The 13,014-nt window shown below is 33.1% G+C and overlaps 1 protein-coding gene across 2 annotated transcripts in view; it reads left to right on the top strand.

Moving 5' to 3' along the window:
* Memo1 (mediator of cell motility 1) overlaps positions 1-3,725 on the top strand; it is an 84,019-nt gene extending 80,294 nt beyond the window's left edge. For both annotated transcript variants that reach the window (XM_028778983.1, XM_028778982.1), the window contains 2 exons: positions 1,797-1,901; positions 3,104-3,725. In XM_028778983.1, coding sequence (XP_028634816.1) covers positions 1,797-1,901; positions 3,104-3,235 — 237 coding nt within the window. In that variant the 3' untranslated portion in view covers positions 3,236-3,725. The remainder of the gene's footprint in view (positions 1-1,796; positions 1,902-3,103) is intronic.
* The last annotated feature ends 9,289 nt before the right edge of the window (positions 3,726-13,014 follow it).

Raw genomic sequence — 13,014 nt, 5'->3', positions numbered from 1 at the left:
TGCTTGGAGATTTTACTACTAAAATGTATGTGGGAACTTTCCATCTTAGAACTTATTAATAAGTGGATTCTATTTATGGCTAACTGTCCTAGCCTTCATTTAAGAGCATTAAGCTTTTCATAATGTATACAACAGTTGTAGTTATGTTGATGTTTGGGGAATCATTAGTGTAGTTCTTGTTATACTTGGATAAAGCCAATAATTATTTAGCCAGAACCTAGTGTTAGACACTTTTCATGGATAGGAAAGTTATATCTTGATGACTCATGTTTCTAGATGAGAGTTACAATTCCATCTTAGTATTATTATGTATTGGTTTAGCATTACATTGTTTCTTTACATCATATTGCATATATTAGGTTTAACTTTTAAATATTTATTTAAGCTCGTACCGAATGTTATTGACCTGAAAAAAGCCCCTGGTTGTCAGGAGAAAACCACTGTAGTATTAAAAACTAGTAATAGATTGTCTAATTAATATATAAGCAACGTGATTTTATACTCATATTCTTATGTCTTGGGTATATTTCCTAAAATTGATAATGTTTATGAAACATGTGGGTATTCTGAACAAGTTTCTTGTACAGTTAAGGTTTTGAAGCTTCCACTATAAAACATACATGTCACTTAATAACAGCTGCTATATTCCAGATTGCTTTATTTAGAATAATTCATCTGATTATTATGTGCTCCTAGACTGTTAAAGACATGAGTAGACTTTAACAATAAAGTAGAATTTGTCAATTAAGTACACTGAAATGACCATTTACATCTCTTCCAGAAGACATTAATTTAGTGTATTGAACATAAATATAGAAAGGGCTTGATCTAGATAAAGTAATGTATAGTTGGGTAAATAAATTAGCTTCAGTGATTTACTTGCCTACTTCAGTGAATAAAGCTTTTCTGTTTTAATGTCAAAAATATGTTAAACGGGCTGGTGAAATGGCTCAGTGGGTAACGATGCTCACATCCAAGCCTGTCCACTTCAGTTCAGTTCTTGGAACCCATGTGGTGGAAGGAGAGAACTGATTCCCACAAATGTTCCCTGATCTTCAACTCATGCCATGGCAAGTAAATGGCTTCAGTCTCTGTGTGTGCATGTGTATACACACACAAATAAATAATATTAAACAACTAAAAATATGTGAGTGCTTTTGGAGCCTGCAAAATTAAGTATAAACAATTGTTCGATTCATGGTGGTTTGTTTAGCAGTACTCTTAAAATTTAATTCAGATCTTCAAAGACACTGGTTTAAAATAGAGTGAAAATTTTTCCTTTTAGAACTGGTTAATTTAAGATCTGTTACTAAACTCATTATCTGCCTTATGAGTGTTGAACTAAACTATGTTAAGTCTTTTCTTAGTTTGTTGTCTTTCCTATCACAGACCTATATAACTGCTGAGCATTTAAAATCTTACACAACTATGATTCAGACTTACAGCTTTAAACAGTTATACATCAAATTTAGTTTTAGGTTTTTTTATGAAAACTTTCAGAGATTTACTTTTGTAATTATTCTTTAAGGAAAGTATAATCTGAAATGTGTTGTAGAGTCAATGTCAACTGGTAAAGGTGGCTTATAAGCATCTAAACTTAGACAATAACCTGGAATTTTTTTTCTATCAGCAGTGAACTATTATGAGATTACATTTAATGAATGATTTTGTATTTTCCAGTGATTAGTCATTTTTTCTATGTGTAATAGAGAAATTAATAAGTAAATTTAAAATATAATTAATAAATAATACATTTTGTCTTTTTTTCTTTCTTTCTGTCTTTCTTTTTTTTTTAGGGTATGAGTATTATAGAACAATTAGATCCTGTATCTTTTAGCAATTATTTGAAGAAATATCATAATACTATATGTGGAAGACATCCCATCGGGGTGTTATTAAATGTGAGTACTCTCAGCAAGTCTGATGTTTAACATCTAAACTGTTATCATTGCAGTACACTGATAACAACCTTGGCTTTGTGTGCATAGCATCAGTTTCGTCCTGGTGCCTTTTAACTTAATTATGGTTTTCTATTTTCGTTGAATAAATTTATCACTGGAATACAGATCAACAATATCTGTCAACACAGTTATTTAAAAGAGAGGCATATCTTCTCTTGACTTTGTCAGTTCTGATAATGCTTTTCTTTTTCAGAAGATTGGTTTGTGTGTGTGTGTGTGTGCACACTTGGGTACATATACACATGAATGTTTTAGTCACTATCAGAAAGTGAATGGATGGTCTTTGTGATTTAATAATGCAAGAGAGATTGTATTTTTTTTTCTCTTTTAAACAATAATGGTAACATTTACTTTATTTAAAGAATGTCAGGAGAAGCCAGGCTTTTAATCCCAGCAGAGGTGGGTGGATCTCTGTGTTCTGAGGCCAGCCTGCTCTACAGAGAGATTTTTAGGACAGCCAGAGCTACATAATTGAGACCTTATCTCAAACAAATACCAAACAAACAATCTAATACAAAACAAAGAGTATCAAGAGTGAAGTTTTGGTTTAGTTGAATTTTAGAAACCTAAATTACACATGTTTACCTCCTAATAAATAAGCATGAATTTCCTTAAAATATGACACGCTTTAAGAAGAATGAGAAAAACATTTACTTAGGAAGATCACAGTGGGCTTATTTGATTTGTTTGGAAAGCCATAGAAAAGAAACAGCCAACAGTCAAAACAAGGAGCTCGAAGGTCATTGTTTTTTAAAAAATGATATGACATGATTTTGACAGTTGCATATTATAGATTTTTAGAAAGCCTTTTTACGTTGTTACAGGAGTTAAGATTGTTTGAAGGAAAAGCCTGTCAGGGACCTAAATTAATTTCTGGAACTTATATTAGAATAAGCTGCACTAATTTCCTAAAGTCCGAATTAAGTGAAATAGAGCTTTTTTTAAAAAAAAAGAAAGAAAGAAATTACAAGCCAGTACACAGTTAAAGTGTAAATTAGAGTGTACTTTTTATACTTGTGAGTTAAATATACATTTCAAGTTGATTGTCAAACCTTGTGATATTTGCAATGATCAGGGTTTTTTTTTTTTTGTTGTTGTTGTTTTTTTTTATGTCTGTCTTAATCAACTTTTTCTTTATTTAGGCTATCACAGAGCTTCAGAAGAATGGAATGAATATGAGCTTTTCCTTCTTGAATTATGCCCAGTCGAGCCAGTGTAGAAGCTGGCAAGACAGTTCAGTCAGTTATGCAGCTGGAGCACTCACGGTCCACTGAAGCTCAGATCCTCAGGGACGCCACCTGCACAGACTCGTGTACTCTGTCCAGGGTCCAGCCTAGCCTTTACCAAGATGTTGGTTCTGGTGTGGGGGGATTCTGAAACCTCAGACTAATAGAACTCTCTTCTTTTCTAGTAGGTGTAGTCCTCCTTAATTTCAACTCATTTTTAAAATGCTTTCTAGTTTGGGGCAGTGGAAGGAAAGCTGGGATCAAAATATTTGCCCAATTGGCACACAGCGACTTGTAAAGCATTTAGCATATCTGGAATTTGCACTCTTTGCAGACTCATGCACATATATTCCGCTTTCAGAATAGTTTTGCAAATTGTACACAGACAAAGGATGGAAGCTTTTTAATAAAAGAAGTTGCATTTATAAATGATCTGTATTAGAATATAAGAAATCTCCAGTTATAGACAATTACTACCCGTGTTGTACAACAGATACCTTCTATTTTAGTTGCTAATAAAGGGCTACACAACTCAAAATAGTCTGATTTAAACTTATTGCTTTGTGGTATAAATGGAAATTGTTTTTTATTAATTCTATCCCAGAATTTTTGTTAAAATGGCAAGCCTCAGCTTCTATGTAATAATGTTAGAATGTATTTTATTTTTACATTTATGTGATTTTTTTTAAATCACAGAAATTATAGTCATATAATTTTAAAGTTAACTTTCAAAACTATAGTCATTGCATTTTTGTGTGTGACATACCCTCATGTCATTATTATATTGTAGTACAATTCAAATTCAAGGATGCTTTAAAAACAAATAGATTTAGTCCCTTCAATTACTGTATTTGATAGTCTGCAAATGAAGACATTGACGAGTGTCACTAGTTGTGTTTCAAGTCATTGCAGACCATTCGCCACTATGGTTTTTGTTTTTGCTTTTGCTTTTGTTTTTGTATTTACTGCTTTAAGCAATTTAACTCCTGTACTTGAATTTTTAGCAAGAAAACATTAACAGTAATAGTAACAAGACCTACTGGACTTCTGATAGTCCTGCAAAAATTTTTTTGGGGAGGGCATGATTTTTGGTGCGGCTCTTCCAACTAAAATAATGGTATGGTGTTGTATTTCTTTATCATAGATTTATTCTAGTCATTTGAGGGGTGGGGAATGTTAACTCATTAAGCCATCATGCATGTTGTCCATTATACCTATTTTAACATAACACCAGGTGTTTATATAACATTGGAGAGTGTTTATGTCTTCAGTGTTATACCTAAGTAGCACAAGCTTTAGATGCCTTGCCCAATTTTCTTTTGGAGATTTGCATTTCTTATTTATTAAATATCAATTTTCTATTCTCAAGAATGGGGGAAAATAATACTATCTTTTAGATTTAAATTTTACCTACTTATACATGTAGGGAATATACTCTTATACATCAGTGTTTTTTTTTTCCATTATTTAGATATGCTTTTGAGTACTATAAATACTTATTTCTTGTTTAATACAGATTATAAAAATTTCTGAATCTACAATAGTGAATTTTTAAAATAATGTTTTCTGAGTATAAAATTTGAAAATACTGGAAAGTCAGAAGAAAAATCCATTACCTACAATCTCACTACCCCAGAGATAATACTGTTAAATGTTTTTCTGTATTTACTTGTAGTCCTTGTGGGTTTTTTTTATGAGTGTGTATGTGTTTGTGTGTGTGCAATAACAGAATTGAGATTATAGTGCTCATACATTTGCGTTATGCCTTGTTATTCTAAGTACCTACTACCTATGTCTCTGAAAATACTATTTTAAAAATGGCTGCCTAATATGCTACACTATATGAAAATAGTTCTCTCTTTGGATGTTAGGTTGTTTCTAATCTTCCACAATTTTATAATGGTATGGACATTCTATGTAAATTAGACCCATTCTCTAGGATATAATCATGAAAATGAAATAATAAATGGTTTACATGATAATTTTGTTAGGCCCTTTAAAACTATGCCAAATTATATTTTCAATAGATTGTATCAAATTAACAGCACTCCCTCATTAGCATCATTTGTTTTAATTTTTGAGAAATTGTTAAGCAAGTAATTGTTTCTTTTTTTTAAGACTTTCTAATTCATTATTTATTGTCTTTATATAAATTTAGAATGGTTTTTTGAAAAATAGCATTAAAGAGAGATCTAGTCCTAGGAGTATGTCATACTGCACATTTTTGTCTGTTTATTTGCTCTGAGACATGATTTGCGTATGTAGACCATACTGACCTGGCCTCAAACTCATGAATGATCCTCCTGTCTCAGCCTCCCAAGTACTGGGATTCCAGGCATGCAGTACTATATGCTTAGCTTGTACTGCTCTCTTAAAACTAGGATATTCCAGGTTCCTTCTTGGAATATGAGCAATCAGCTTATTTTTGTTTTTTTAAATTACTTGTTTTGGAGCAGAAACGGTTCTAAACTGGTAGTGTTGTTTGATTCTAGTTCTGTCTCTGCTCCTAACTAATTCACTGAACTGGTGTTTTCCACACCGTGTTGAAGCTTCCTTATCTATATAGTGTGCAGTTGACCTCCTTGCAACTTTAGTTTTTAATAGATTTTGGCTTCACATGTTAAATTGGTATGTGATTAGTTTAGATATTTTTATTTCAACTCTGCATATGAAAATCAAAGTGAAAAACTTGTTATTTCAGAGAAAGTGGAAATTAGCTCATTTTATTAAATGAAGGAGTCATCTAAATTATTGGACTTAGCCTTCCTATTTTAAGTGCCTTTAACAGTTTTGTATTTCAAATATAAAATGTGAAAGAAATTATTGTGTAGTTCTGTAATACAGTTTCTTTGTTAAAACTTTTGAATTATTTTCAGCAACCTTTTGTTTACCTTAGATCGCACAAAAATGCATAGTCATGGAGTCCCCATTCTCCCAGTAGTCAAGTCCTTAAGAAGTGTTCCTCTAGAGATAAGTTAAGTGAGCAGGTAAGTGAGCACTCTGTCCTGGAAGCAACACGTCCTTGTAAGAGTAAAGCACTGGTGAGATAGTCCATTGCCTATATTTATCTATTCCAGAATGGATAGTATTTCCTGAGCTCTAGTCAATGGCTATTATTATAGCTATCATAGTTTGCTTTGGAAGCACATAGTTCCCTAGATTAGGGGTTGGCGAATGTTTTCTGTGAGGGCCCAGTTAATTATTTTGGACTTTATGTGCTACAATGGTCTCCAATCTGAACTCTTCTCCTTTGCCATTGTAATACAAAAAGAGCCATAGACAACATGTAACCAAACACATGTATGTTTAATAAAAATTCAATTTATACTAAGATGGAATGCTGGAATTGGCCTGCAGACCATAATTTAACATTTCTTATTCTAGATGGTATAATTCATTTGTAGTTCAAAGTTGGCTAGTAATTTAGCAATAGTTTGCAACAGGTGGTTGCACGTTCCTGCCATGTGAGTCATCTTTTAGTTTGATGCAGTGTCAGTGGCTGGATTTCTTACTGAATATTTACAAAGGTAAGTGGGAAGTCGGGAAAATTTGGAGCTCTTGGAGATTAATGTCAAAGCACCTTGAAGTCCTTGTATTTGCTAAATGAAGTTCATTGTGTTTGCTGCTGTAAACTAATCAGGAATGAAAGTAATGAGTTGTTTGCCTTGCTTTGTAATGAAGGCTGCTCTCAACCTTCCTGGTGTTGGGATTCCAGGTATGCACCATCAGGCCTGTCACAAGTGAATGGTTTTGCGTGAGTATTTCAGGACACAAGACATGTCTAAAATGATTTGTTGGCTTTTGCCATATAAAGACTTGAAAAGGTCCCTTTTTCTGTTACTCATTTTGTTGAAACAGTGACCTCTAATAAACTAAGAATAAAGGAGAGATTTTGTTTTTGTTTTATTTTTGAGGCAAGGTTTGTTTGTTTGTTTGTTTGTTTTAATAACCCTCTGGTTGTCCTAGAACTTGCTTTGTAGATCTGGCTGCCTCTGTCTCTTGAGTGCTGTGATTAAAAGTGTGAGCCATCACTACCCATCACTACCCAGCTGAAAATTTGAATTCAAATAACTTTAGTTGTCCTACTGTTTTGTCAGTGAGGGCCACAGAACCCCTGTCAGGTAGCACTGTCAGCACTATAGACATAGACATTCTCAAAATGTTGATTGTTTTCAAAAATAACGACTGTTACTAGAAACTGTACTGAGGAGCCTTAACAACCCATGTACACAGAGCTGTTTAGACTGGAAATTGTACATCATTGTATTAAGTCTGAAAATCTGCACAGTAAGAACAACAGAAAGGCCTGTGTGTGACATGAGCTTGATGATGGACTGGATGGCATTCATTCTCGAAGAGAATAAGTTTAAGAAGTAATCTTCAAATGTTTGTGTGACTGCCACTCAAGAGGAATAGAATTGTTCTGTAGCAGTCTAAGATGGGTTTGTTTGTTTGTTTCTTTGTTTTGATTTGTCCTTTAATCCCAGCCTGTGGGAAGTAGAGACAACTGGATCAGTTTGGAGCACATAGCAAGTTCCAGTCCAGCCAAGGCAATGTAGTGAGACTCTGTCTCCAAAATAAAAAGAAGAGTAAGAAGTTTAAGTTTCTGGTCTGTGTTAAGTGGGATACATGAAAATTTCTGATGATAAAAATTGGCTCTGTTCTCATCAAGTCACTAGAAATATGCAAACAAAAATTAGATCATTGATTCTCAAAGTAGCAGTGATAACAACTGAAAATGTTTTATGAATAATTGTGTGTGTATATACACATATATTTATGGGGCAAAAGCCAATGGAATTACTATAATTAAATGTAACTTCATTTATATGAAATATTATTTTCAAATCAAAATGTCTTTTAAACATTAACTTTTTATTATTTTCAAATCAAAATGTCTTTTAAACATTAACTTTTAACAGATTATAAGTTGTTAAAATGATACTTAGAACTTTAGGCTAATTCTTTAAATGTTAAGATGTCAGTACAAAGCAAATTTTTACCAGTTCCTAACACAAATTGAAGTTTTTTTTTTTTTTTTTTTAAAGTGGCTGCTTTCTCAAACAGGCACTTCTTCAAACTGAAGAACAGCCATATCAGTATCAGGAAAGTGTACAGTGTCAAAGTATTACGGGAAGATAAATTCAAGTCCTTTTCCTACTATGTTGCATGGCATACTATCACTAGAGACCTTCCATTTTATAAATGCTCCCCAGGGAGTGCTGGTATCTGAGACCTTGGCCTCTTTAAATTGATGTACATGATTCTGTATCTTTCTGAGTTCTTAGTACTATGTGAAGAGGTTGGTGTTTCTAATACCATTTATTCCAGGGTTCACAGGTCATTTCAGACTGATTTGTATCTAGGGTCTATTGTTTTTCTGTTTTTCTTTTATTCCTGGGTGTCCCCCACCCCCATTTTTAGTGTTAGTAGAAGGTTTTGGCTGTTAACTAAATATATAATAGGAAAAAAATTTAAAACCACTTCTTCTGATTTTGAAACTATAATAAAATGCATTTATAGTTTTTTGGTTAATGTTCAGGTGTACATTTCTTAATGCAAAGTTTAGTTTGTAACTTCAATATGACTATATATATTATCTCTGTTATCCAAATAGTGAAAAACCAAAGAAAACATAAATGCATTATTAAAAAGCAGTTGAAGTAGGGGGTTGCCGGGTGGGTGGGGGATGAGGTAAGGGGACAGCATATGAAATGTAAATAAAATATCCAATAAAAAAAAAGAAAAAAAAAAGCAGTTGAAGGCCAACGATATTTAACCATATAAGCAGGACCTGAGTTCTGATCTTTAAATCTGCCAACATAAAATTCTGAAAAATATTCAAAATTTACTCACTTATATTCTGAATTCCTGAACTCAATGTTATATGTTTAAATAATAAAAACTAAAATAAAATGAAAACAAAGTATTATATATTGACTGAATTTTGTGTTTTAAAATTAAGTACTTAAAAACTGTAAAAATCAGTTTTAATAAAGGTATACCAAACTTTTTTATAGATGGATTTCTTTTTGAGATTTTTTTTATTTGAAATTTATTTGAATATGGGCCAGAATAGACATTCAGTTGTTGCTCGTTCAATTTTAGTGAATTGAAGCTTGAAAGATGGATAAAGAAAACAGTATAATAAAGTGTTTTCTGCATTCTGGGGTGATATAAACCTTTTAATTGGAAGCTTTTTTCAATTTTTTGAGTTTAACTGTTGAAATCAAACTTCTAACTTAACCATGAGGTAGAACTGATATGGAGATTGATATGTATATGGAATTCCAGATGGCATTAATTGATAATTAGATGCCCTGGGGTATTTAGAACTGTTGGTTCATGGTGCCCTGCTCATTTTGCTTTGAAGCAGTATCATGGTGTTGGTCAGTCTTTCATGGTGTTGGGAAAACTTTGGAAGTTAATTACAGTGGCTTTGGCTGCATGCCCAGTGTCCCCAGGTGTGTGTGCAGTGGAAGGACACTGTAGTAGTGGGAGTCCATTTCAGCTTTGGTTTCCTACGACAGTCACTAGAGGATGAGCATCTCTTCCTACAACGTAGCTAGGACAAGAATTTGGTTCTGGTTCTGTATATTTTGAGTACTATACTGTATTCCATATTTTGTTTTTAGTAGTGGCTATTTGTTGTAAGCTGTTGGATTTAGAAAGTAAGGGGTTTTGCAGATTCAATGAAATCATTTATAGAAATGCCTCAACTTATATAAGTAGGTTTCTTTTTTGTGCGCTCAAATAACTACACATATTATATTCTCTTATTGGGGAATTACTTTACAATTTTGGAATTCTGTTCTAGTGCTTACATACAACAATGCCACTTTTTAAAAATAATGTGTTTATTTTTATTTTATGTACATTGGTATTTTGACTGCATGTATGTCTTTGTAAGGGTTTCAGATCCCCTAGAACAGGAGTTAAAGATAGTTGTAAGCTGCCATGTGGGTGCTGGGAATTGAACCCAGGGCTTCTGGAAGAATAGCCAGTGCTCTTAACCGCTGAGCCGTCTTTCCAGCCCAACAATACGACTTTTATGTAATGGGATGATGACAAAAATTTTGTGTATGAGTCTTAGTGAGTTTTGATGGCATATGCCTAACTCTCAGCCATTCTAGTCCTTGAAAGGGTTCTGCAAGCACCTGTGACTCTCTACCTTGGGGTTTCTGAGCTAAGAACTTATTTAAGGTGCTGGGAAAGTAATGCCTGGGGAGCAGCTCTTAGCCAGAGGTGAGTGGGGGATGATTCCAGTCTTTGTGGTTTTCTGGATGGTCTGTAGGCATGTTCCAAGCTGTCTTGTGGAGTTCCCAGAAGACGACTGTCCTCATTGTTCACAGCAAGACTGTTGAATACAAAAGCAAATACAGAGTCGATCAGCCAGGCTCTCTCCTCCTCTGACACTTTGCTCCTTTTATGGGCATTTACTGGGATCTCCTACATAAGCCTCTTATCTTTGAAACCTTATCTCTGAGTCTATCTTTAATTGTATAATGAAAAAGATTCAAATTTAGAACTGAAAAGTAAAAGATCTTTCTACTTGTGCTTTTAAAAAGGTATTTTGTGGTTTTAAGTGTGGACAAAGTGGAAGATTTGGTAGAAATTAAGCAGAACAAGGAACTCAGTCTGGCCACCTTCTGACAGTGGATGGCGGTTGGGTCCAGTTTTCACATCACTCAATGCTGTTAGGTTTTCCATAACCAAGGGCCAGGCCTAGCCTTGTGCAGCAACTGTGATAGTAAGTTTACTGCCTAAACAGTTTCTACAGAGTTTATTCTGTGACCTGAGTTAGAACAAGACTTTCTATGGGCTTATTAAAGATAAAGGAATATGGGTTTTAGAAATCTAGTAAGCTCTACATTTAATTTAAAGGCCACTGAAGGGGCTGTAGACTTAGAGGACATAGCGCTGGGTGCTCTCATAGAGGACCTGGCTCAGTTCCCAGCACCCATGTGGTAGCTCACAATTGCCTATAACTGGATCCCCTCTTCTGGCCTTCATGGACAACAGACATGGATGTGGTAGAATACAGATATGCAGGCAGATATTTATACACATAGAATAAAAATAAATCTTTAAAAAACACTGCCTGCTCAAAAAAAAAAAAAAACCCACAGCAGGTGGGTACTGAGTCAAGTTTTATATGTACTATTGTATATTGGTATTTTTATTATTGCCTTTGCATATTTAGCATTGTTTACGATTCTTTGATGATATCTTTAAAAATATTAGAATGCTGATTTTTATAGTGATTGAAAGAATATGTAGAAAGTTTGTATTTATGTTGGGTATATAGTTATTAGGGTTTTTTTCTATGTAAAATTTATTAGATACGTCTCAGATATATGCTATATTCATTTTTGTTTTACATTGAGAACATAGAAGAAATTTAAGTAAATGTTTAGTTCTATTTATAGAACCATCCTGAGATGGTAACATAAATTTAACCATGAGAACATTGAAAAAATATTTTTAATTGGTTTTTCTGGTGTGTTAGAGCTGTTGTCTGTCTGTCTGTCTGTCTGTCTTTCATTAGAAATACCAGAGAATATTGAATAGCTGTTTTTATTTGCCTTTTGACTATTTGAGAATCCGTCATGTACTTTTGAATATATGACAGGATATTTCTTTTTAATTTTTCTTTTTTTTTTTTTTTTTAGAATGTAGATGTAATTCTTTTTTTTTTAAAGATTTATTTATTTTATTTATGAGTACACTGTAGCTGTCTTCAGACACACCAGAAGAGGGCATCAAATCTCATTACAGATGGTTGTGAGCCACCATGTGGTTGCTGGGATTTGAACTCAGGACCTCTGGAAGAGCAGTCAGTGCTCTTAACCACTGAGCCATCTCTCCAGCCCAGGATATTTCTTGACTTTGAGGTTTTTTGAAGAAATGATTAAAGATGAGCTAGGTAATACAATTTAGGAGAAAACAGTTGAATTTTATTAAAGGAAGAAATTGCTCTTCTCCTGGGACATGCCAAATTGCTTTTAAAAAAAATGCCTACTCACTGCTTCCTCAGAATTCCACATTGACACATTGGAATAAGCCTATAATTTGGTAAACTCATTGCTTCTTTGTCCATATACTTGTGCTAGTAGAAAAAAACATAGCTTGTTGCTTTTCAGGAATATTATTCAAACATATACTTGATGTATTACAAAATTCATACATAAGTTTTTGACATTTCAAAGTTTCTCATGGGAAATCAAAGCTCTGGTAAGAACCACATGTGAATTTAAAAACCTATCTATAGAGTTAGCCCATTTTCTGAACATTAATTTCTTTCTATAGTAGATAACATTCATTAAAAATAGGAAAGTGTCCTTTAAGAAACTTAGGTAATCCCAGCCTCGAAAAAAGAAGAAAAAAAGATTCCTTGTCTCGAAAATAAAAGGAAAAAAAAAAAAGTAAAAAGAAACTTAGGTAGAGGCTAAATGTGGTGTTAGCAATGTGTCTAATGTGACTATTCTTTTTTTTTTTTTTTTTTTTTTTTTTCAAAATGTGACTATTCTGATAACTTCTGAAAAGCAGTCCAGAGTAATGTGTATCTTCTTTTCCCCATAGGCAGTTGGTTCTACTTTATACATCATATATATATATGGCTTTATCTATTTAAAATCAATAAACTATAATCCACATAAAATCTATAAACTAAAAACAGGTTTTTTTAAAGCATCTTTTTGTGACTGACTTAATTCTCTTAGCATGATTTATCTCTGGTCTATTTTTCTATAAAGGATGTAACTTTATTTTTAAATTATTGTTATAATTTATTTTTTTCTTTTACTTTACATCCCAATAGAAGCTTC

The sequence above is a fragment of the Grammomys surdaster genome, unplaced genomic scaffold, assembly GCF_004785775.1.
Source record: "Grammomys surdaster isolate TR1022 unplaced genomic scaffold, NIH_TR_1.0 343, whole genome shotgun sequence".
In the NCBI taxonomy this organism is placed as follows: Eukaryota; Metazoa; Chordata; class Mammalia; order Rodentia; family Muridae; genus Grammomys; species Grammomys surdaster.
The sequence above is the reverse complement of the archived record's forward strand: the minus strand, read 5'-3'. Positions and strand labels throughout refer to the sequence as shown.